Below are 27,220 nucleotides of genomic sequence, written 5' to 3' on the forward strand. Positions count from 1 at the left end.
TTCAGAGCATGGGGTCTGGAGTCAAGGCTGCCTGGGGTGGATCTTGGCACATCACATAACCACAGTAATTTGGGCAAGTGTCCTGCCCTTTCTGAGCCTCCGCTGCCTCTTCTGTTGAACAGGTATAATCATGGAACCCACCTGAGAAGGTTGTGAGGATTTGGTAGTTCATGTAAAGCTCTTAAATGGTGCTGAACATGTAGCATGATAGCTGGCTCAGTAAGGACTGGATTTCATCATTGTTATTCATGCCCAATTTAAAATTCATCTTTATCACCATCTAAAACCCAACTCAAATGTTACCTCATATGGGAGAATACTACCCTCCCACTTGCTCTTGAAGATTTTTTATTATGATGAGGGAAAAGCTCACTTTGTTCTTTTGTTGGGACTGTCGCTTACATGCTGGTCTTCTCCAAGAGGCTGTCAATTCTTTAAGTTCAAGGTTTGAGTTTCATTTACTTTTGCTTCTCTTTCATATTCCACTTCCTAGTCTAAACCTGTCCTAATTTTTTTTTTTTTGAGAGAGAGAGAGAGAGTGTGTGTGAATGGGTTGAGGAGGGCCACGAGAGGGGGAGAGGGAACAAGAGAGACAGAATCTCCAATAGGCTCCACACTCAGCATGGAGCCCAACATGGGGTTCATGACCCTGAGATCATGACCTGAACTGAAATCAAAAGTCAGATGCTTAACCAACCAAACCACCTGGCACCCTTGTGCTTAACATTGAATAGATTTGTGCTGAACTGAATAAAGACCATTAAGGGAAGCATTTGTTTCCAAATCACAGAACTGAAGAACACAAACATAGAAGAAAAGTAAGTTTTCTGCTAACACTCTAATGTTTTGTTTCCTAAGCAAGTTACCTAACCTCAGTTTGCTTTTCTGAAAAATAGAAATTGTTATTGTACCTAAGTCCTAAAATTATTACACTCATTAAATAAATCAATATAGGGGCACCTGGGTGGGTTAAGCCTCTGCCTTCAGCTCAGGTCATGATCTCAGGGTCCTGGGATCGAGCCCCACATTGGGCTTTCTGCTTGGCAGAGAGCCTACTTCCCCCTCTCTCTCTACCTGCCTCTCTGCATATTTGTGATCTATGTCTGTCAAATAAATAAGTAAAATATTTTTAAAAATGAATAAATAATATATGCAAGTGCTTTGGACAGTGCCTGGTACATGGTGAATAATACAAGGAAGCTCTTGCTTATATTATTATTATTATTATTATTATTGCTTTAAAGAAATTTGCCACTGCCAGTAAGCCAAGGGCATAGATGAGCCAGAAAAGGGAAGGGAGAATATTGGAAACCAAAGGGAGAGAAGCAGGAGGTGAATGTGAAGATAGGAGAAGGGGAAAGTGTGTGGAAAGAAGGCTAGATACAGGCAATTCCATTCTCCATGGAAGAGTTCATATCTCAAGGGTATCTCAGGAAATATGCTGACCTTTTAGAACTCCTGGGAAAAAAAGAATTCACATAAAATCTTTCTGCTATTAGATTGTGTTTCATTCCTCCTCTGCTCTTAAAGATAGTCACGTGGAGAAATTTAATGTCACCATCTTATTTAAGCTCCCATGTACAATTTGTTTTTGTGTTTAATGACCAACACACTGGTTATTTGTCCCATGGACCTAATGAAAACAGATGGCGTCAACTACAGAACTGAATACAAAACGTGTAAGAAACTGACATACTTTCAAAACAGAGTCAAACACACTGGAGGATTAAAAATGATTTTTTAAATGAGGAAATGTAAGAGAAATCTTGTTAGCTGGAGAAGAAAAGATTGAGTAGCACCTTAACTGTCTTATTTTTAAGAGGTTAGGTACCAATTGATTTCATTTCCACTCAAGAAAAATGTGGATTTAAGGAATACTTGGGAACTATGTCAATTGTGAGTGAATATCCTACATTAGCGGAACAGAATGCCAAATGTTCTTTATAAACAATGGAGGTGCCATGTTTAAATGGTTTCATTTATCCAATCGAACATGTGAGAAGAGACTGGCATTTCAAATGCATGGATTTCTCAAATGTGTATTTCTTTGCTACGTATTTTGCATCAATCACAGCTAATGTTAGAGATTTCTCACTATAGACTATTGGTTTTAGCAGAGTCAAACAAAAACATCTCATGAGAACCGAGTTGCTCAAGTGTGGCTTAAATAATATTCACAAGGCATGATAGCTGGTTTTTGGAAGAATCGGTCAAATGTTGCTTCTGAAGGTTGATGGTGCCAGGGTGGAATTATTTGAGTGTGACAATCATTCCATTAGTCCTTCTGTAGGGACAGGTAGACATGAGAAGCAGGGATCAAATACAATGTGTCAATAGGGAGACACAGAGCAAGAAGGGGAGTTAGAGAGAGAAGCAGGGGCAGAAGGGGAAATGGAAAAATAAGAAGGAAGAGAGAGACAGAGAGATAGTAAGAGCAGAGGACTATACTTGGAGAGGGAGAGGTTGTCTTTTTACTAATGATGTCCCCTTTCCGAGGATGTGGCTCTCCTGTGTTTCCATGAGATCTCTCTATTCATATCAGAAATTCACTTTTTCACCTGAGCTAGTTTGAATATACAGATATCCTTTCAAAGGAAGGATTTTGACCTGAATGACTATCAAATGCTTTTCCACTTATCACTTGGGGAAATCAATTGCCCAAGTCTTAAAAATGTTAATTACTTAGGAGGATAATTATGTGGAACTTAAAATTATATGGGATTATATGGACTTTCTCTCTCTCTCCATCTGAAACAAACAAATAAATCTTTTTTTTTTAAAGATTTTATTTATTTATTTGAGAGAGAGAGAGACAGTGAGAGAGAGCACGAGCGAGGAGAAGGTCAGAGAGCGAAGCAGACTCCCCATGGAGCTGGGAGCCCGATGCGGGACTCGATCCCGGGACTCCAGGATCACGCCCTGAGCCGAAGGCAGTCGTCCAACCAACTGAGCCACCCAGGCGTCCCAACAAATAAATCTTTAAAGAAAAGATTATATGGACATTATATTATATGGACATTAAAGAAAAGATTATATGGACATTGTATTAAAGATTATATGGACATTATATAGACACACACACATACAGAGATCCATACTGTATAACACACATATATATGCATATGTAACTTTTAAATATATACGATTAAGTGAAATGTGAATATTATATGTAGATAGTTACACAAGCACACACATGTGAATATATATTTTCCACACTGAGAAGTAGAAAACATTACTGTGAGAATCTCAGGGCTCAAGGTCACACCATGTTCATTGTCTATGTGCAACATGAAAGACTTCAGTCCCTCAACAAATGCTAAGGTGTTAACACTAACTGTCTCTGGCTTAACTTCAACCCCCGTCTTTCTTCTATCAATAGCTCCCTGTTTCCTACAAGCCTGAAATATATAAACGTGTGGCCTGAAGGATTAGTGTGACCTGAAAAGGATTGTATATATGCACACAAATATATATCCTTCTCCTTAGTGGTTTTGCAAACATGAGAATAGTTCTGTTACTTCTCAGGGTTTCTTGACTACAGCAAGAAATAGCTGCACCCAGGATACTTGGGATTCATAGTGTATCAATATATCATCTGTGAGATTGCAATTGGCCCCAAAACCATTAAGTAAGACAAGAAATAAGTCAACTGATAGACATATATATTTTTCTCTTGGTTGATCACATGGGATTTCTGGATCCGGGAAGCAAATTGAATTCATTCATCCACACATTAAGTCAATAAACATTTACTGAACACTTTACATGTGTTGGGGCAATAAACACAAGCAATAAAAAGAGAATCATAAGTGGATAAAATTAAGAAAGTTACAGAGTTGAGGTTTGGCTGTTCTGCCTCCAAAGATAATGATTCTATCTCAGGTAAACAGAAGCTTCCCTACCAAAACCAAGACATTTAAAAAAATCATATATAATTCTACTCTGGGCCTATTGATCATGATGCTCCTGTTAGAAATATTTTTAAAATCTATATTTTTGCAAAGCATCTAACAAAGTTTCATATGCCATTCTTGGGGTAAAGATATAGAAATATGGGCTCTTAAAATTAACTATTCAACAAATTACTCTCCTCATATTGTGTACTTCTTATTGGGAGATTATTCAAATAAAAAGATTGAGTCCTGGGGGTGCCTGGGTGGCTCAGGGGGTTAGGCATCTGTAATTGGCTCAGGTCAGGATCTAAGGGTCCTGGGATCAAGTCCCGTGTAAGACTCCTTGCTCAGCGGAGAGCCCAAGTCTCCCTCTCCCTCTCCTTCTGTCCTTCCTCCATTTCTGCTTGTGCTCTCTCTCTCTCTTAAATAAATAAATAAAACCTTAAAAAAAAAAAGATTGAGTCCTGGCTGTCACTGAGTTTGTAATTTATCATAGGAGGAAGATGCCTATGAAAAAGCACACCATAGCATGTATTAAGCAGGAGAAAAGTTGTGCAGGCAGAAGCTCTGGAAGCTCAGAGGGAGATCAGTCTGGATAAAACTAGGCATTTTGTGTTTGGATTTGCTTTTATAGGAGAGGAAGAATTTCTACAGCTAAAGATATGAATACAAAGTATTCCAACCAAAGGGACTGCATGCAGAAATTCCCGAGGGAGAACACTTCAGAGTGACTGCATACCAGCCATCTAGGTATTATGGAGCAGCTTAAACATTGGAAACTTGAAAATGAATCTGTTGGCCTTGGGAATGGGTAAGAATTTGCATTAGGGGAAAGGTAAGTAGTGCTCAGGTGTATTGGTATTAGCTTGGAAATGGGTTCTTAATAGCACTTTGGTCATGTCTTGAATAAACATCCAGCAAGCACCAGAAGAGGAAACAAAGTCTGGGGAGAGAATAACCCACGTTGGGCCAGAAAAAACAGTTAATAGCAGCTTGCATTGAGACCATACTATCCAACCTGTGCTTTCTAATCCAGTGGTCTGCACACTACTCTAGCCAATCCTTGTCAAGTCATTATGACACTAAGCTGGAAAAGGCAGTATCTCTCTTTTCCTGATGAAAACATTAAGAAGCACATGTGCCAAGCCACATGGGTAAGCAGGACGATGGGAAAGCAACATGCAATCCCAAATCCTCAGGACATTTTATTTTCACTCTCTTCCAATGCAGTAGACCTTCTTCTTCTTATGAGCTAGATAACCACACTTCCTTGGCATCCTTACCTTGTGAGACCACTTTGAAAAATGGAAGAAATGTCAGAATTGGAGAAGAAGGACACAGACAGTACAAAGGCAACATTTTGCCTCTGTCCCTGCCCTGAGCTTTTATAAAAGACAATTCCAACTCACAGTTGTTCTGCAGGAGCTTGTCCAGGCAGTCACGCCACTGCAGGGCCTCATCCAAGGTAGGTCTAAATCAAGAATTAGGGAAAAGAAAAAGGCAACAGCCATGAGAAGAAGGGAATTAACCATTCACTGATGATGTCTTGGACCTGCTTTTCTCAGAAATGATACACCCAATGACCCATCCTCAGGACAAGGGAGTTTGTTATTTTCTTTCTAATAAATCAAGTTTGGTGGGCTGGGTTTGCCTTCACACATGGATATTGTGTATTTTCTTCCTTGCTTCCTTCCTTCCTTCCTTCTTTCCTTCCTTGTTTGAGACTTTTATTTGTTTGGGAGAGAGAGCAAGAGAGCAAGAGCATGAGTGGAGGGGAAAAGCAAAGGGAGTGGGAGAAGCAGGCTTCCAACTGAGCAGGGACCCCTATCCCAAGGTTCCTGGATTGTGACCTGAGCCAAAGGCAGACACTTAACCACCCCGGCAACCTAAGCGGTGTATTTTCATCTCCTTTTGCACAATCTGTTTAGGTCTCTCTCTCTTTTTAGAAGCAAAGTCTATTTGTCATGAAGCTGTGTCTTGGCATTCTTGTATATTCCATGACAGTATCTCCAATTGTGACCTTTTTTCCCAAATGTAACTGAATGAAATCCAGTGGCCCCATTATAGGGATTGAACTCACATTCTGTGCCTCACCAGCGCTCCCCTTTAGCTGCCCAATTTAATCAGCAAAGGGCATTTGATTCCACATCTGTGTCCCATTGCCATTGTTAAAGCTGGTGGAAGATGGAATGTGGGGATGCCGCCTCATGGTGGAAATGTGATCACGGTATGTCTACATTTTTAAAAATCAGGATGCATTTTTCCTGCCCAGTTAGGATAGGATAATAATTCTTAAAATATTTTCTCTGAGAAGAGAATTGGTTATACATCATGAATGAGAATGTTGTACATAAATGCTTTAGATGCTGACTCAAAAGAAGAAGGTAATAGCCAACACATAATTCCCCTTAGGCTGTTTTTATTTTAACATTTATCTATGCAGAAACCCCGCAGTTATCTCGTTAAAGCCACCAGCTCTTCTCTCACAGCAGGATTGTGTCAAGGCAGACTGCTGTTGTCTGAGAAAAATGGCTGACTCTGCCCTCCTGGGGCTCCCCTCCTCCAACTCCTGCATCGTCATGTGAGTTCTTCCTTGTCAAATCAAAAGAGACTAACAAGGCAGGCATTAGAATATTAGGGCCCGGCAAGTCAGTGGCTCAATCATTAAGCATCTGACTTTGGCTCAGGTCATGATCCCAGGGTCCTGGGATCAAGCCCTGCATTAGGCTCTCTGCTCAGCAGGAAGCCTGCTTCTCCCTCTCCCACTTCCCTGCTTGTGTTTCCTCTCGTTGTGTCTCTCTCTGTCAAATAATAAATTTTTAAAAAATGGAATATTAAGGCCAATGAAGGTGTTCTTCCTAAGTAGGAACTTCCTTAGCACTTCATTTTTTGTTTTTGTTTTAATCTACTCTTCAGACAGCACAGGAACATTCCTGCTTGTCTTAAAAAAAAAAAATCTTGGGGTTTTAAGCATTCAGATTAGCAGCTGAGGTTGACGAGACAATTGCTAGTTCTACTTTTTATTGTGCTGTCCTGGCTTAAATATTGCATCACTTTATTTATGTAAGGAGTCCAAGATGGCAGTAGCTTTTTTTGGCTAAAGTGCTGTGAATATAGCCTTCACTTCTGTGTTCTTCCTTGCAGAATATGTACAGATTTGGAGTCTTAATTATTTGACTTTCGATAAAGCTTTATGTTTTTACTATTCGAAGATTAAACACGGTGGAAAAAAAAAAAAAGCTCACATGATTTCCGTTTTCCTGGCTAAAAACACAGGTGGCATCGATTAAGAGCGCCACACCAATTCCTCGGAAATTTATTTTTAATAAGTGAACGACCCTCCCTCCCCACCCCGTTTTCTTCTGGTTAGTACAGAGGAGCACAGGGAAGAGAAATGACATGAGGAAAGGATTGCAAGAATTCTGTCTCATTGTATTTCTAACCAGAAAAGGACTTGTTTTCTAGAGGTCATACCTCCTTTTGGTTCATCTTTATAACTCTTCCTATGTGTATATTATTTCATACCTACATTCTTAGCATTAGAGCTCACACATCTTAATTTCTTCACTACAGGGGGTTCAACGCTCTGCTAGACATGCGCCACGGTTCTATTGATTGTTGACAGAAACAACAGGACAGTAAAAAGTTGGACAAAAGAAGCAGAGAAAGGGGGAAGGCCTGGCTCATTCACTGAATCTTTTTCCGATTTTATAAATATTCTCATAAAATGAGATCACCTACCTTCCCCCTCTTTTCCTCTGGTTAATGCAGAGGAGCACAGGAAGAAGAAATGACATAAGCAGGTGCACCACACTAAAGCGTGCTACCAGACCCAATTTGTCCCAAACATTCTTATTAGAACCAGACTAATGATCAATAGCAGCAGTACATCACAGCCGAGATTAAATTCCTGAAAAGGACATGTGCTGAGCCCGCCTGGGGGTTAAATTAGTCCAAATTGATTCAAGGACACAGTGGAGCAGGACGTGTGCCCCACTGCATAAAGCCCAGTGTTCTGATCACCAGCCTAGGAGGGAGCAGAGGTTCATCCTGTCCTGATTCTCAGAATTTGCCAGCCCTCATTAAGTCTGACTTCTTTGGAAACAAGATAGATGCAGATCTAAATGGCCAATAAGTGCCCTGGTTTGCAAGGTCATTGGTGACCACAGAGAGTGGGCACGGAGTCTGTGTGGGGCGGGGGGGAGGCGGAGGAAGCCAGTTCGCATGAAAGGCAAAATAAACATTTATAGAGATGATTAACTGTTTTATAATGCCCAGTGTAAATGCCAGCTGGTCCAGGAAGTGGCCATCTCGATGCACGTGTTCTCTCTTTGCCATACTTTTACCTGTGCACTTTTGAATCTCTTACGCGGCCACAACGTACTCACTGCCTCAAGGTAGAGTTTGTCGGTCATGGAGAATGTCTCCCGTTCCACCTGGCCCACGGCTCACTTGCAGCACTAATCATGCATTAAGCATGCGTGGAATGCAAACATTCACGATGGTTCCATGGGCCCTTAGTTAGTCTGGTTGATGAAAGCCATAAATGACCCGAAAGTTTCATTTCGAAAATGTCAGTCCCCCAACCCATTACTCCAACTGCGGGCAACTCTTGACGCTTCCTAAGCTGTAACCATGGGGAAGTTTTTAATCTTGCAACACCAGTGGTTTCCTTTCCTTGTTCTATTTTAAATCTACACGGCCCCTGGCTCACATTTAAACACTTCTGGTAATGTTCTCACATGCTCTTCTTCTTTACAAGGGAAATGAAATCCCAGTTATTTATTGGCCCTTAATGCCTGCTCGGCTCTCACTTCCTTCCCCACAGGGCAATAGGGTCATGACTCTGCTCAAGTCCATTCATGGAAATTTGTTAAGCCTGTGCCCCACTGGCCAACAGTGAGGATGGGGATGCAGATGAAAAACACCTGCTTCTTTTTGTGGTCTCTGTGGCCAGACATTGTACATCCAGCTGTATTCCTGGCAGTGATGCTCAGACAGCAGTCCACCCAGTGGACACTGGCTACAAAATGTGGTTAAAAATTAGTGGCAGGGCACCTGGGTGGCTCAATCAGTTAAGCATCTGATTTGGCTCAGGTCATGATCCCAGGGTCCTGGGATCGAGCCCTGCGTCTGGCTCCCTGCTTGGCGGGAAGTCTGCTTCTCCCCCTCCGACTCCCCCTGCTTGTGTTCTCTCTCTCTCTGTGTCTCTGTCAAATAAATAAATTAAATTTAAAAAAAATAGCGGCAGGGGCGCCTGGGTGGCTCAGTTGGTTAGATACCTGCCTTTGGCTCAGATCATGATTCCAGGGTCCTGGGATTGAGCCCCCATCAGGCTCCCTGCTCAGTGGGAAGCCTGCTTCTCCCTCTCCTGCTCCCCCTGCTTGTGCTTTTCTCTTTCTCTCTCTCTCTCAAATAAGTAAAATCTTTAAAAAGAAAAAAAATAGTGGCATAGGCCAGAGGGAACAAGAACATCTAGAATATAAAATAAACCATAGGAATATCTGTATCAGCTCCTGGGCATTTCCCAATTGGTTCTATGACAAGCCATGATAACAGTTATTGCAAACTAAATTTATGTGGTGTACTGATTTGTTTATTACTCATGATGAGGACCTAGAGCATAGCCTTAGGGAATGCTTACATACAGAGAGGGTGGGCAAAAGTGGGAGTCCTTAGAGAGAGAGAAGGCAGGGTTAGACGTGAAGGAACAGAGTTTTCAGGAGGCCAACCATTGAGCAAACTCTGGCAAAGGGGAAAAGGCACACCTGTAAAGAGGGTTCCTTTGGGTGATAAGTTTTAAACCAGATAAGCAAGAGTGAATAGAAGATCCTGGAAGCAGTGGCTTTTGTGAAAGGAGATTCAAAACAAAGCAAGAGTGGCTGAGAGTAGAGTCAAGAACAGAGTCAAGAATAGAGTCAAGAGTGGAGTCAAGTGGACGCTGAGGAAGCCGGGCTCGTCTCCAAACTTGTCTTGTTGGTCGTACCTGGACCACTTCCTGGAGCACATCCTACTGCTCCAGACTGAGACAGAGATCATGTAACACCTGCTAGCTGAGCAGACCATCCTGCATTAGATGGTTAGAAGTCGGCCAGGGTCAATCGCAAGTCCTCCAAAGCAAGTTACATAACCTTGTGGTTTGCCTTTATAAGCCTGCACTTCATGCTGGCTCTTGGGAACACATCTTCGATTGCAGTCGACTTTGTGTCTCCTAGATTGCCATCTCTAAGACCCCAAATAGATGCTTTGGTTGTCTTACAGCTTCTTCTGGATGGACACATCCTGTTTCTAGAACTACCTGATGAACACAAGAGAAAGGGGAAGGAGTAGGAAGGAGGGGGCTGAGAGAATTCTTTTTCAGAATGGAACATGGTCCCAGAGGGAGAAGAGCAATTAAGAACATGGACACTGGCTACAGGTGGTAGGAATTTAGGCAACTCTTTCCTGTTTTTTTTTTTTTTTTTTTTTTTTTTAGATTTCTCTTTTTCTAACGAGAAAAATAAAAACATTTAAAAAAACAGAAAATACCTTTTTTGAGAGGGGGGTTAGAGGGGTAGAGAGGGAGGGAGGGAGAGAATCTCAGGCAAGCTCCATGCCTTGCATAGAGCCTGACACAGGGCTTGATCTCACCACCTTGAAATCATGACCTGAGCCAAAAATAAGAGTCGGACATTTCACCGAATGAGCCACCCAGGCACCCCAGAGAATGCTTTTTTTTTTAAAAAAAAGGGACTGCTTTTTTTTAAAAGATGAGAGGGTTAAAAATACCTTCAGTCTGGAGAAGGTTTATTTTCTTCTCTGAGAGAAGAACACGGGTACAAAAATACAGAGAAGTTTTAAGCGGGGGAGAAGAGAGATTGATTGAGCTCATGCAGAAAACAGTCTTTTCCTGTTAGTTAAAAGGCACAGATACTTGCCAAACCCAAGGAGGTGGAGTGGGTCTAGGGGCTTAGAAGAAGGTGGGAAAGCCTTGTAGTAGTCACTGACAAGTGCAGTAGAGACGTGCAGGCTTCCCCCCTCCCCAAAGAATTCAAACTCCTGGAAGAAAAAAGAAATAGAAGACAAGAGAAAAAAATTATCCAATAAATATCAACCCCAGCTTTCCTTCCAAACTGCTTCTGTCCGAATCCGAAGTGTCTGTGTGGAACCTTAAAGCAGAGAATCAAAGCAGGAAAGGTAGAGCCATCCTTTTTAAAGTGAATTCCTACAGATCCATAACCACCACATTGTTTATTTCAAAATAGATTTTTTTGATCTGTTGCTATTGCAAAATGTGGTTCTTACGCCCCTCCAGTGCCTGGTGCCTGCCACTCCCCACTGAATTAGCTTCCCCTTTCTAAATGCACCAAACTCAATTATGCCTCACTTCCGGTCGGGGATCCCTTTGAAGTAAGACGAGGGGAATGGAACCATCCACTTAGGTTGATGGAAAAAGATTTAAAAAGAGGAATCTGTCTTTTTATCTCCCAACCAATCCAGCTATATTAAGTTGAAGGTCATTTGGACCAAGAGACGATTGACCAGTTTATACAGATGTCAAATTTAAAAAGAAACGGAGATTAAAAGGGATTCCTGTGCTTTCACCACCCTTCCGCCATCTCCTCGAAGCTTTCCGGTAGCAGAACGGAGGGATTCGAGTACATTTGGCTTTCCTCCTTCCTGCTCTCCTTTCTTGATTTTCAGGCCCATGAAACTATTTGAAGGGGAAGATGGAGGGCATCGGGGGGAAGGACTGGCTGCGTGGCTGGTAGGAAGATGGGAAGCCATGGGCGTGCTCAGGGTAGAGTTACCACGTCATGGCAGAGTCCATGCAAATGGGGAGCTGCACCCCATGCCATACAGCTTAACTCTACATAGTCTCATCCTTGCCTAAATTGGTAGAAGTGTGTGTGGGAAGGTGAGGGAGAAGGGAGAGAGGGCTATGGAAGTCCAGTCAGGAATGCTAATTTATGGATTGGGGTTAAAAATGATCCATATACATTACATAGAATTGGCCAGGCAAGAATTATTTCCTCTGTCAAGGAACAATCTTCTGTTCCTCTGAAGGAATCCTATTTGGAGAAGAAGCTATTCGGCTTAAACTGTCTGCCTTGGTCTTAGCATCGTCCTGAGGGAAGTGTTTCCATTTCTATCCTCCCACCCAGGAAGCAGCCTTGGGTTCTTCCTCAGCAGATGAGCGTCCAGTGATTTTTTTTTTTTTTTTAAGATTCTTATTTATTTATTTATTTTTGACAGAGAGAGATAGCCAGAGGAGGAACACAAGCAGGGGGAGTGGGAGAGGGAGAAGCAAGCTTCCTGCCTAGAAGGGAGCTTGATGTGGGTCTCGATCCCAGGACCCTGGGATCATGACCTAAGCCTGAGCCAAAGGCAGATGCTTAACAACTGAGCCACCCAGGCGCCCCAAGCATCCAAGGATCTTAAGTAACCGGGTCAGGAGCGGTTACCTGAACCCCAGGCAGCGGGTGATCAGGTATTTTTTCTGTCATGCCCTGTGTGGTGAATCGCTGAGGAGTTATTTAAATGCTGTTGCCATTTTATAAGGTATGCTCTCTCTCAAACAGGGTCCCAAGGCAGGGCCTTCTCTTTATTGTTAAGTAACCTGATGGTATTGCTTGTTATGGTCCTGACATAGGAGAGTAGAAAAATGCTTATTTACAGACCAGGTATCTGAGGGACCTTACGATCGTCAATGAATAACAGAGAGTGGAGAGCTCTCCAGATGAGGGATGGTGCTATACATTTGAGAAACAGCCATCGTCTGGGGGAAAAGGAGCGGAATCCATGCTCATGACTCACTTCTGGGTCTTGGCTGGTTTTTCTGGCTTCTCATTGTATGGAATGACAAGGTCAACAGCTGAGTCTGGCTTCTGGAGGAGAATTCCCAACTTGATCTTAATCTCCTTGGCCCTGAAAAAAAAGATATAAGGAGGAATAGGAACACCGTCAGAGCATACAGATCTGAAACACAGATTTCTTTCTGTGTCAAAGGAACAAAAATGAACAAGACCCCAATTTTACTGTTGTGGCAGGAAGAATACTAATGTAGAAATGGGACACATGAATCCTAATAATTAACATTTATCAAGCTCTTTTTAAGGCCCTGATTAATATGCATTATTAATTATTATATATTAATATTAATACGCATTATTTCATCTTAATTACTGTTTTGCATGTATTCTTTCTCTTTATATATGACGAATACTACCGTATTATTCCCATTTTACAGATGAAGACATTGAAAGTCAGAGTGTTTAAATAACTTACCTAAGATAACCCAGCGAGTCTGTGGTGGAGATGGGACTGGAGCCCACACCATCTGACTCCAGAGTTCACAGGTGAGCTACTCACTCCCCTGCGTACCTGTCTTCTGAGGGCTCTGGTCCCACATCTGCCATTAATTAGATGTAGACTATTTGAAAAAAAAATCATATATATATATATATATATATATATATATATATATATATATTTAGCACTAGGCCTCAGTTCTCTCATCTATAAAGTGACAGAGCTAATCGAGATGTTTTCTTCAGCTGTCTCCAGCCATAAAATTAAATTATTCTGCCTGAAGATGTCTTCCCTAAAAGTGTTCTTTATTTAGATGGATTTGATTTTTTTTCCCCCCAACTGCTTACCCCTTGTTCCATAATGGCTACTGGCCTATGTTTTTTGCAGTAAGCCTTTGGGAGATGAGCATTCATTGCCAAAGGACCGATGATAGCAGCATTTTATCACTGCTTTCTACCCTCAACATTTTGGTAAGTAGATGGAGTCAGAATTCTGTGCCTTCCTCTACCAAAGGAGACAATCATTTTCTGCCTCGTTTCAAAACTAACCTTCTAAGTCTTCCATCATTTCATGGTGAGTATGAACTCAAAAGAGCACCAAGCAAGTTGTGAACATTAACCTGTAAGGCAAGCCATTGTAGGTGGAGAGACCCCCAAAGCTGCTTTTTCATTGTTTCTTTAGCACTTTATACAACAAGGTCTTAAGACAGGATTTATCATGTTGCACCATGGTAGCTGATTCATGTGTGTTTTCCAAGCTGGGTGTGAGAGCCCCATGAAGGCGGGCATCGATTCCTAAATACCTTCACCTTCTGGGGCACCACAATGCATGGTGACACCGTCAACACTCAAAAGCATTCACCAAAGTCAACTAAAAATACCTTGAATTTGTTCTTCACAAGTCTGCTCACATGTGTCTCCAAGCCCACGCTCATCTGAACCCAAATCTTCAAGAGTTATGATGGGATTCATCCTGTGGCCCGATAGGACTTTGCTGCTATAAATAGACTTTCCCCATCCGTTCCCATGGAGACAGGGATGAGACCATTTAAGTACATAAAACGTGTGGGATTAACAATCATGGATACCAAGAGAGTAAAAGTTAAGTAAATGGACTGTATACCTTACCAAAAAACCTATAAATACTGAATCAGTATCATAGTTTTCTGTAGTATCATAAATACAAATTCCAAAGTATGATCTTGATTTGATCACGTCTACAACGTCTTTCTCTTTCCATTTCCTTCTGCGTCCATTCCACACCCCAGCAGATCAAGCTCACCCAAGCCCGGCACTTTGCTTGAAACCGGGTGCGTTCCGCGGGGGAGCTTACATAACACAGGAGAATAAGAATAAGTGTCATTTTGCATCCAAGCTCAGCAGGTTGCTTAAATTAACTAATGTTTTGGATTTTTTTTTTGCCTAGAAAACGGGACTGATAAAATAGTACATCCTCTTTTTCGTGATGATTAAATATGCTAATCATGTGAATCACTTAGCAGAGCATTTGGCATATAATATTGCTTCTTCAAAGTTAGTTCTAACGGCATAATCCTTTTCCAGCTGAGCTCAGCCCGCGTTCCCTAGCTTCAAGTACCAGATTAAAACATCCAAAAAGATTCCCACAAGTTACTAAGAATTACTACTCCCACCACCTTCCATATTCTAGCTCTGGAAACAAGAACCACCAATTTCATGTTTATCTGGAATAGAAAGAAAACATTACTAGGGCAGGGACAGGGGGTGGGGGGATGGCATGCAATATTTGTGGCTGCCTTCTGCTGGCTGGCGTCCAGTAGGACGGCCAGCAACACCGGGTCCATCTTTGCCGTCCAGTCGTACTATCCCACCCAGCTCTTGAAGACCATCCATTACACTCTCCTTCAGGTTCCAGCTGCCCTCCGTCCCTGCCCTTAAGGGGAGGGCTGCATGCGGGGACAGTGTTGAGCCTCGACCTGGACTCAGTAGTTCACTCATTGATGTTTAGATAAGGATTATCTATTGAATGTGTCCCAGATGCTTGGTTTTCTGTTTGGTTGATTCTTAAAGTTTTGGTGTTTTGGGTGTTTTTTTCCTTTCAACTTCTGTTTAACTTTTTTTTTTCTTCCCTCCTTATGCCTTTTGCTCCATTTGAGCTATTTGCTTTTGTAAAAGGCAGAGAGATATTTGTATATGATTCCCTGGTCAAAGACTAGGATGGACATGAAGGGGTAATTAGAAGGAAGGAGTGGAGTATTTTTATTAAATTTCATTTATCCATTACTGCTTGAGCATGCTTACTGTGTCAGCAGTAGGCAGTAAACACACAAACACAATGTTTGGTCCTTGCCTTCAAGGTCCTGATAGCTGTTTGTGGCCTCAAATTTGTGAGAGAGCCCAAGCACTGATTCAAGGAGAGGGTGTCCAGAGAGCAGCAGAGCTCTGGCGCCCCAGGGCAGGTCAGAGAGCGTCTCAGAGGAGGCAGAATGGGAGCAGCAGTTGGTTGGGTGGACAAGAAAAGAACAGACCTTCCAGGCAAAATGAGAGGAATGTGCCTAATGTTTGAAGATACACAGGACTGGTTCTTCTATATTTCTTCAGTGTAATGTAATGATTAGAGAGAACAGAAAGTCTTGTTAGAAGACACGGACTCGCTCTGCCTGCCCTCCCTGATGAACAGAGGGGCGACAGAAGAACTTCTGTACAGCACTCAGCCTAGGGCAATTGTGGTAGGCAAACAAGAAGAAGGGGGTAAAATGATTGAAAGGTGGCTTCAAAGATGGTCTGTGAGTAAACGGGTATCATCCTCTCTCACAAACTCAATCTGTGTCAAGTTTTTCTTTTGTTAACTCGTTCAAGATGTATTTTCCCATAAACACACTAACAATGGTGGTTAAATTGCTAAGACATCCCACAAAAAAGCCTTTTAAAACCAGAACGAATCCGAACCCTAGTACGGTTTCGTTGGTATCACTGATTAAATTAGTTTTTCCTGGGATGATCTAGAAATCAATGGCCATTTTTAAACTGCCTATAGAAAATTATATTCCATTTCCTCAGGGTAGACAAACATACCAGTATATCAGATTACTCTTTTCCTCATACTTGTCCTGGGGATATAAAGGAGAAAGGACGTTCGGGGCTTTGCTTAAACTTCTTTGGATGGCTTCAAACTCCTAACTTCCTGTATGTTCAAATATCAGACATTAAAGAGAGTCTGTAAGGCAGGCAGGCAGTCCATTTGGTTTAATTAGGAGTTTGCAGGAATACAGAGAATAAATAATATGATTGCATCTCTTCTTCTAAAACAGTAAAAGTTTACAGGATGAGGAGTTGTCAGATGCTAGAGTTGAAACCACTTGAAGCCTTTTATTCTTTTTGCAAGGATAAACAGTGTTACTACATTTGTTTTTCTCCTCAGGAGTTCCTGGAGCAAGCGGGGAAACATCCCCCCTTGCCTCTTCCTCCCAGCCCCTCCCACCGCACACATATGGGAACAAAATAAACCAAGTGGAAAATCAAACAAAATGAAAACTCAAAACCTATCATTTTATCTCCCCACCTTAAAAATCAACTTGCGTGTATCTGACATGAATTTAATGTCAAAAACAACCCCGTCCGGAGGAGAGAACTTTCTGACACGTTGATGATTTCAACTCGGTCTTGGGTTCTGTTTGACCATAAACGCGGCATTTTTCCTGGCTGAGTTACAGTAACGCCGGTGAACAAGAAATAGTTTGCGTCTCCTCCCTTCTCTCCCCATCTCGGCATCCTTTGGTTTTACAAAGAAAACATTGTTTTGAAATAAAATCAATTGAAATACCTGGGTGAAAGTTTAATTAGAGGCTAGAAGGAAGATAGTTCCCTCTGTAGATGACTCATATTAGTGGTGTCAAACTGGAAAGGCTTGAAGTAATTGTAGTTTGCAGTTTTAAATCTGTGCCTTCTGTGGGTATAGTGGCCAGAAAATCAAATTTCAAAAGGCTCTGGGCCACCTAGGTCTTTCCTTCTAATGGGTGAATTGAGTCCAAGTTATTACCTTAAGGTGCACAGGCATGAAAAACAGTACAAGCAATCAATCGAAATGGAAATAAATATAACTTAATTTTTAAAAACAGTTCTGTTCAAGTAGAATATAGGAGAGCCAGCTGTGTATGTAAAGTCCTGAATCATGATTCCTTGTCTCCTCAGTTTCCTCATGTACATGCCAACTATATGCTAGATATTTTTCTAGGCACTGACCACACTGGATGGAATAGAACAACCGAAGGCCCCAAGTTCAATGAGCTCAAGTGTGTGTCGCTGTGAAAACGTGCAGGCAGTGCAATGGTAGAATAGGTCCCACAGTTGTCCCTACGATGTTCACAGAGCCGTCTGTATTTTTCCTTCTTGGCCCTTATCAGTTTGCACACATATCTCTGTCTACTTGGGTCTTGGCTCTCTCTCCCGTTAGAGTGACAGGTCTCCAGCACATCAGTTCCAGTCTCAACACATTTCTCAGGGCCTGGCACTGACCAGGTGCTCAAAAAAGACCTGCTCTGTACATCGACAAATCAAAAAACGAACGAGTGAGTTGAATTTCTACGTAAGATTAAAACTGCATTGCGGGTTAAGTGATGTACTGGGGTGTGGCGCAGAAGAGGACCCTGAGAACTGGGCTGTTTTTAATTTGAATCGCTGGGTGGGAGAGGTTAAAAGCCACTGAGTGACCACAGGGACTCTCAAGTAACTAAATTCAATCTCAGAGTCAACTGAATTCAATCGTTCTCCGTTCAAGAGGTCGAGGGGCAGGTAAGGCTCAAACTGAGCATGCACATTCCGTCCCTCACGCCAGACCCGGCAACACTCCCATGAGAGGGGCGGGGAGGGCAATGACAACCACTGACAGTCTGATCAGAATCTACTGTGAGACCATAATGTGTCAGGACTTCAAAGAAACAGAAAGAGCCAAGTCCACAGGACTGCACCCGTCCTGTGGCTTGGAAGACTGTCAGTCATCACAGGCAGTTTTCGGGCTAGACTGCAGACGTATCTCGGGAAGAGTCAGGAGGAAACACAAGATGGAGGACCTCTGGGAAGTACAGACCAGAATTTTACATTTCCCAAAGAGGTGTCCCAACCAGTTCCATCTCAAGGACAATCCAGTTAAAGTCAATTCTGTTTAAATCTGTGTCGCCGATGCCCCCTGCTGGTCATGGGAAGGTGTGCGCGTCGGCGGAGAATTAACCTTGAGAGCAGACCTCTGCGCCCCAGGCTGCTGCCTTCTGAAGTTAACACCACAAGACTAAAAAGGACATGCCCTTTCCTGGCTCCTGAAGTGTAATGAATACCAAGAAAAGATAAACAACAGTTTCTAAAACACTTGTTGGCAACCAGTCCCCATAGCTGGAGAATTCTAAAACTCTCAACTCCCCAGGATTCTCGGAACATAGTCTTTTAAAGCCAAGACCAGTTTTCAAGTGCAGGGAGAAAGCTGTGCTGGGTCATTACGGTAGAGCGAGAATGTATCAGTTCCACATCCACTTTTCCTGAATTAACCTACTTCAATACGAACTATAGAAAAAGTCACTCATTGCTTACATTCTAGCTCCTACCTTGATGACCCCTGATTAACTTGGTACCTGCAGGTCCCTCAAGGCAAACCACAGTGAAGACTAGGGAGTCAACCAGGGTACTTATTTATATAAACTGACTTTATTTCATAGGATCATATCAGAAACGGAAAAAACTGGCCTCAGCAGAGTTCTCCTTTTGCTTACTTATTTATTCAACAAATTATTAAACACTTGTCATGTACCATACTCTATTATAAATTTTGAAATCCCCAGTGGAACAAAAAAAAAATAAGATCCTCTCATGGAGTTTATATTGTAGTTGAATAAGTTAAACACAAAACAAGGAACCAAAACAATGAAACGAAAAAATGTCAGCTCGTTGTAATCACTACAGCGTGACCTTATGTATGTAGGAATTAGCTTCAGTCACATGCCCTAATAAGGAATTCACATTGTACTGGGGGTCAGCAAGCTTTCTAGAGAGATAATGTTCCAGGGTGATTTCTATAGGTGTCTTGGCTATCCTTACTGATTGGGATCAATGGCAGATGCTTTGCCAATTAGCAGAATATGCCAGAAATGAGTTTTGACATGGAGGTTTGTTCTTTACACAATGGGCTCTCTCCAGTCACAATAATGGCATTCTAGTCATGTGGACTTGTGGGCTGTTGTGGAAACCCCCACCTATTTTACAAAAAGGTTATACAAATGGAATTATCTCTTCATCCTTCAAGATGGCACCTGTAGCTTGATTCCTAAAAGAGTCCTACATTCAAGCCTTGATTCTGAGATTCCTTGTTGCCTGATACTACCTACAAGGGTATTAGAATCCTACCTCAGGGTATTATTGTCTGACTGAATCTTTCCTACAAGTTGTGGCTAGAGCACAAAGAATGAGGACTTTACTGAGATTAGAGGACAAGTTGTATAAACATTGTGCACCAGCTTCTTGATACTTATTTGCCTAAATAAGTTAGGCCCAACTGGGTTTCCCTATATGTATAGTGATCTTGCTTTCATAAGCCAGTAGCATAATTGTGGAGAAAGAAGCAACCGTCATCTATATCTAGCCATCAATAGCTGCATTTATCTACCAAGAAGAACTGGATAGCTGGATATGAATAAATTGATTCAGGTTAGTTTTCAACAGCCACTTACTATTTGTGTGACCTTATATAAGTTATATAATATCTCTTGGTTCCACCAGCTGTTAAAAAAGGATAACATTAGTGCCTTTGGCAAAAAAGTTTCTATGAGGGTTGCATGAGATAACGTACGTAAAAATTAGCACAGTGCCTGGAACATAAATGGCATGCCATATATGGTGGTGGTCAACATCATCACCGTCATTATTACCATCACTACCATCACCATCATCACTGCCATGACCATCATCACCATCGCCATCATCACCATCATCCCCATCATCACCATCACCATCATCACCATCATCCCCATCATCACCATCGCCATCATCACCATCATCCCCATCATCACCATCGCCACCATCACCATCATCCCCATCATCACCATCCCCATCATCACCATCATCCCCATCATCACCATCATCCCCATCATCACCATCACCATCATCACCATCATCCCCATCATCACCATCATCCCCATCATCACCATCACCATCATCACCATCATCCCCATCATCACCATCACCATCATCACCATCATCCCCATCATCACCATCGCCATCATCACCATCATCCCCATCATCACCATCGCCATCATCACCATCATCCCCATCATCACCATCACCATCATCACCATCATCCCCATCATCACCATCACCACCATCACCATCATCCCCATCATCACCATCGCCACCATCACCATCATCCCCATCATCACCATCGCCATCATCACCATCATCCCCATCATCACCATCACCACCACTATCATCATCAACACCATCATTATCATCACCACCACCATTACCAAAATCATCATCATCACCATCACCATCGTCATCACCATCATCACCATGGTCTTCATTACCTACTTATGAAACTTCATCTTACACCACCTTGCATTACAGTTTGTAGCAGTTTCCTTTAACCTTGGGGTTATTAGTATTTGATCACTTTAAGCTCATTTTCTCTTGGTTGGATGAAAGAACTTCTCGCTGTGAAAGGTGAAATGAAAAGGAGTTACTTATGTCCACAGATTTAAAAATGGAGCCAGGGGGGCACCTGGGTGGCTCAGTGGGGTAAGCCGCTGCCTTCGGCTCAGGTCAGGATCTCAGGGTCCTGGGATCAAGTCCCACATCGGGCTCTCTGCTCAGCAGGGAGCCTGCTTCCTCCTCTCTCTCTCTGCCTGCCTCTCTGCCTACTCGTGATCTCTCTCTGTCAAATAAATGAATAAAATCTTAAAAAAAAAATGGAGCCAGGAGTCCATTAAAGAATCGGGCCTTATACATATTCTCATAGGATGCAATCATGAACCTTCAACTGGGCCAAACTGCACATATTCCAAGGACTCAGCTTGAACACCTGTGACTTGCTAGAGTAAGAGCTTTTGCTTAGTGCTATCCTTAGCAACCAATTATGTTCAGCAAGATTTGCTTCCTGCCACCAACACCAATAGAAATTCTTTGTAAACATCATGTACAAGCATTCCCTTTTGTCTTTAAAAATCCCTGACTTTTGTTCCCTGGTTGAGAGGGGATGAGATGGAAACAATGCAGTTTGCTTTGCTACCCGAACTTGTATTTTCTGAGTGGCAATTCTGAGACCCCAAATAAAAGCTTTTGTTTTAGTGTAGCTCTGCCTCTTTTCTCGGTTGACAAGGCCTTCAACATGACTTTGTTGGTGAAATGGCAAAGATAACAAAGGGAGAGAATAAGGAAAAATCAGAAATAATTTCTGGTGGACCTACTCTGGGGAAGACAGGAGGAAAGCTAGGTGTAAAAAGCCAGGAGGGTCTTAGCAGTTACCAAAAACAGAAGTGAGGGCTTGGCTTGCTTATAAGTGGTATGGAAAGTATCTTTGTGGCACCCTGTTTGCTCCCTATTGGTCAAAAGCAGGTTGAGAGAGCCCAGTTCTATTTGATAACACATCCTCTTCCTCAGTTATCTGGGGGAGAAACACTTAGTCTCCCCAGATCCCTGACATATCCAAGTGTGGAAGGTGATATGGTCACTGGCCTTTCATTTCAATGACATAATCCCTGCATCCAGGTGCATGTTCTCTGCCTGGTCAAGAGATCATGATGTAGAAAACAAAGGCAGAAGAAAAATTATGAAATTTCCTTACTACCGACAGCTCCTTGACAAGTCCTTGAAACAGGCAGAGTGACATTTCTCTAGGAACACAGCTGCCTTGATGCTAAGGGCAAAGGGCAATTGTAGGCCTCATCCCAGGATCCCGTGGATCTACTTTAACATAAGAAAATTCCCTTGGAAACTAGATCTCTACCTCCTAAGATAGCTGTCGGCAATCATTACCTAAAAAAATGGCCCACTGACACACATCTGAGAGTCGCATGACTGAGTTTTTACTAAAAAGTAACAAATGGCCTTTTCCTAACAATAGCTAGCCTCCTTGGGATCTTGGAAACCTTGCTTCCAAAATACCTGGGAGGCCTTCACTACCCCTAACTCCGTCTTAGCTTGGAAGTATGTAATGGTCCACTCCTCATGACCCCAGTCCAGTTCTTTCTGCCCAGAGGTCTTGTCTCTGTGCTCCAATAATATCACCTTTTTGCACCAAGGACATCTCAAGAATTCTTTCTCAGCAATCATCTTTGAACCCTAATGTCTTTCCTACATGAGTCACTCCTCACAGCAAATAGGCAGAAAGCAGGTGATCTGCATCAATTCTTAAAGGTAACAATGTGTTTATGGAAACAATACTCTGCATACCATATTAATTTACTGAAGCATTAATTCACGTTTTCTTCTTCATAGAGCTTTCCTCTTACTTTCAAGAAACTATTTTCCCTGAATTGCAATTCTGAAACAATGCCTGAGGTAGCTAGGGCTTTGTGCTTTCTTACCTCTGAGGGAGCCCTCTGAGGGAGGGCGAAAGCCGGTGTTAATGGAAGGTAGTGTTCCATGTCTGGCTTTTGTCTTCCAAGACCCTAAACTCACTGGGGAGATATGCTGGCTTGTTCCCAAAAAAAGAGGACCACTTTTAATGAGTGGTAAAGGAAGAAGCAGGAAAAGAGAGAGGGGCAAGAGAGCATTCCCGAGACAAGGTTAGAGGACCACAGTTCAGTGTTCTACAACTCATCAAATCTCCACCTTTACCACCACACACCTTTGCAGGACTCCAGGGAGGTGGTAGGACACCAGAGGGAGAGAGAGAGAGGATTGTCTATAAGAACTGACCCTCAGCACCAGAGCTCCTGATTTAATCCAAAATGATCTCCAGACCCAAGCAAGGGGCTGAAGAGTGGCTTCAAGGCATGGTGAAGTTTCAAGCAGAGAACATAAATAATGATGTATCCATTTTAAACTATCCAAAACTAGTCACCTGGATGTGTGAAAAAGCAGCCCCCACACAAACACAAGATTGCTTAAATTAAAACAGTAAGTGTTCAGGAGAACTCAGTCACCATGTGGTGATGAAACCATGGGGATAGTGAACCATATGTGGCAAAATTTCCATTGCTGAAAAAAAGTCATCAAGAAAAGACAAGCAACTAGCTGTTTTGGAAAATTTAAGTCGTAGGGAACCACCTGGATCTGACTGGATGATCTCATATGACACTTTCCAGATCTCAGTTCCATTATTACAGGGACAAATAACACTTGAGTTGTGTTCAATCTCTTCCCCGTACTTGGCAAAGAAAACGTCCACCTCCCAACTGCAGCAAAATCCTCTCCCAGGTTGCATAACTGCGAAAGTTCATAAAGCAACTAGAGGGACAACAAAGTGAAGTATTGGGCTCTTACCCATCACCAAATTGATACCAAATCTAAAAGGCAAGAGACAGACTAGCATAGTGGTTAAGGGCACAGAGCCAAACCATCCAGATTTATCTTACTACATATTTGACTTTTGGCAAGTTTTTAAACCTTACGTTAAAAGGTTTTGGTAAGGTTTAAAAGCTTAAACTTCTCAGTTTTCTAATCAGTAAGATGGAGACAATAATGGTACCTACTTCATAAGGTTCTCATGATGGTAAGAGGAGTTACTATATATGAAGCACTTACAATAATGCCTGGCATATTTACCATGTTCCCATAGCAGGGATGATGATGATCATTTACTAAAAATCCTGTGCCAATGAAGGAAAACGTCTATGTTATTCCTGTTGGTCTCTCTATTATCTAAATCACAAAATAGAGCCATGCTCAGGGGATCTTAGAGGGCTTTAAATTTGCCCTTCTCTTACTTTAAAAGAGTAAAAACTGAGGTTCATAGAAATTAAAAGGTTTTTACAAGATCTCACAAGATCTTATCCCAAGATTTCTAAGAAGTTACAGAGCAAGGGATAGAACACATTTTTCCTGCATAGTCATGGACAGCACATTTTCACACAATGGCTCTCGGCCCCCATGAGTGTAGATCTAAGAGCTCCAGATGTCTGTACTTCCAGTGAGATAGCAATCTTCTTGGAGGTGAGTACCATATCTTATTTTCTTGGTCTCCCAGAGCACCTTGAAATTAACTCAGTACACTAAAGTTGCTATAACTCCTAAGGGCACAGGTCTGCACTCCTTGAGTTTATATTCCAACTCTTACTTACCAGCTGGGTAACTTTGGGCAAGTTACTTAAATTCTGAGCCTCCATTTTCCTATATAAAATGGTGATAATACAGCTTCTGCCTCATATGTATGTTCTGAGGCTAAATAAATTAATTCATTGAAATGTTCAGAATAGCACTTGAAGCAGAGTAAATATCCTGTAAGAGTTACCTCTTCTTATTTTTTTTCTTTTATTTAAAAAAATTTTTATAAACATATAATATATTTTTATCCCCAGGGGTACAGGTCTGTGAATCGCCAGGTTTATACACTTCACAGCACTCACCATAGCAGATACCCTCCCCAATGTCCATAAACTCACCCCCCTTATGGTTTTTCTCCCTCTTCTTATTTTTTTAAATAATTTTTATTTTGTTATGTTAGTCACCATACAGCACATCATTAATTTTTGATGCAGTGTTCCATGATTCAGTGTTTGCATATAATACCCAGTACTCCATGCAGTACATGCCCTCCTTGAAACCCATTGCTGGGCTAACCGATCCTCCCACCCTCCTCCCCTCTAAAACCCTTTTTTTTTTTCATATTTAATTTATTCATCTGTCAGAGAGAGAGAGAGAGAGTGCACAAGCAGGGGGAACGGCAGGCAGAAGGAGAATCAAGATTGAGCAAGAAGCCTGATGTGGGACTTGATCCCAGAACCTTGGGATCATGACCTGAGCCAAAGGCAGACACTTAACCAACTGAGCCACCCAGGCAACCCTAAAATCCTGTTTGATTCCTGGAGTCCATAGTCTCTCCTGGTTCATCTCCCTCTCTGATTCCACCCCCCTTCATTTTTCCCTTCCTTCTCCTAATGTCCTCCATGTTATCCCTTATGTTCCATAAATAAGTGAAACCATATGATAATTATCTTTATCTGTTTGACTTATTTCATTCAGCATAATCTCCTCCAGTTCCATCCATGTTGATGCAAATGTTGGGTATTCATCCTTTCATCGTATATATGGACCACATCTTCTTTATCCATTTGTCTGTTAAAGGGCATCTTGGGTCCTTCCATAGTTTGGCTATTGTGAACATTGCTGCTATGAACACTGGGGTGCATACGGCCCTTCTTTTCACTACATCTGTATCTTTGGGGTAAATACCCAGTAGTGCAAGAGTTACCTGCTCTTATCCTTTAATTACATTTGCTCTGCTATTTCTGGCACAGCATCTTGCCCACGGATGTTGGTTATTAAATGTTCATTGGGTGAATGGAACGGAATGGAATGAAATGGAACAGAACAGAGTATGTTCAACAGAAATCTGTTTGATTAACATGCAAGATCAGCTCCTTTCAGAAGGCCTCCACCACAGAATATTACAACTAATTCTGAGGGCACAGAGAAGGTACATTGCTGGAAAACACTCCTATGGAGAGACACAGAAAGCCAATCTGGAGATGCCTGTTGCTTCCTGGCGTGGCTCAGCGCTACACTCTAGTATCACCACTTTTGTGCTGCTATTTAAAAATGAAAAAAAAAAAAAAAAAGAAAAGAGTATTGTTTTTCCCAGGCATTGGCTACTCCCTACCCATGGGTTTCTGTGGAAATAGAATTATTTCCCATGCTTTCAAGGCCTGTCTCTGACACATTCATCACTCAAGAGTAGGTTATTGGGGGTGATGAAAGAGGCCATGGGGGGACAAAGCAGACAGGATAGAAGCAGATTACTTCCCTTTGACCTTCAATTCCCTGTTTTATTCAAAATATTGTTGGCAAGATTTCTGGACTTTTGGTAATTCAGTTTGGAAGCCAGATAATGAATAGTGGGAACATCATCCTCCAGTTAAGGAAGACAGAAATTTATGGTTTATTTTGAGCTCCCAAAGTGGAGGGGTCAGCGGCATTCCCACGATGGCTTCTCTTACACTGGTGTGACTCATAGCCTTTGAACATCTCCATGTCATTCTGCTCAAAATTATAAAGAAGAATTCATAGACCAAAAGTTTCTAGTAGTACACGGCCCCTACCTTATTTAAATTTATTTTATATTTTATAAAAGAAGGACATAAAGTAGGCAATAAAGAGTAATGAAGAAGGAAGAAAGGAAAGAGAGGTAAAATAAAATCTGCAAGGACCTTACTCAACAGTAACATGTGCCCCATCACTTAGTAAAAACTATGGCTCCCAGAATGCAATTTGTCCTCTCACTGTGACTTTATGTAACAGATCCAAACTCATTATATCAAATAATCAGAAATACTGGATTAATGTTTCTCTTTGCCAAATGATTAAAAGGGTTTGTTGAGCAAAATAATGACCTCAGTGTGAGGAAAAAGAGGACTATTTCTTGTCTGAAGCAACGGATTTGATTTCATACCATTTCTTCTCTCCCTCCGCCAAAATATTGTAACAACCCCTTATCATCCTCAAGATTTCTATTTTCAAGAACTATCCAGTTACTGATTCATATGCTCATTTCCATGTTCATTCTCTTATCAGACTTGAATAGAGGACCCCCCCCCATCTTTCAGGCACTGTACCAGAACATAGGAAAGTGTTTTACAAAATTAAGAACAAACTGTTCCCACCTCAAGTAGCTTTCATTTTACAAAGAAGGTACGTCTGCATAGTTTTATTGGGATACAGCTATGGTACAGTGGACTACCCCCTAGATTTGAAACTAGCACACTGGAACTCATGTACACCAAGTGAACCTCCTGACCGTGGGCCAGACATTTAAATTATCTGTGTTTCTGGGGCACCTGGGTGGCTCAAATGGTTAAGCATCCGACTCTTCATTTCGGCTTGGGTCATGATCTCAGGGTCCTCGGATCGAGCCCGCATCAG

General features: G+C 42.0%; 1 protein-coding gene across 1 annotated transcript in view; it reads right to left on the reverse strand.

Annotated features, from left to right (window-relative positions):
* The window catches only part of RGS5 (regulator of G protein signaling 5), a 50,457-nt gene that overhangs the window by 11,751 nt on the left and 11,486 nt on the right, over nt 1–27,220 (reverse strand). Inside the window, exons 2-3 of the mRNA XM_044266768.1 lie at nt 12,690–12,800; nt 5,303–5,364 (exon numbers count right to left, since the gene is read on the reverse strand). Coding sequence (XP_044122703.1) covers nt 5,303–5,364; nt 12,690–12,800 — 173 coding nt within the window. The remainder of the gene's footprint in view (nt 1–5,302; nt 5,365–12,689; nt 12,801–27,220) is intronic.

The sequence above is a fragment of the Neovison vison genome, chromosome 10, assembly GCF_020171115.1.
Source record: "Neovison vison isolate M4711 chromosome 10, ASM_NN_V1, whole genome shotgun sequence".
Lineage (NCBI taxonomy): Eukaryota > Metazoa > Chordata > Mammalia > Carnivora > Mustelidae > Neogale > Neogale vison.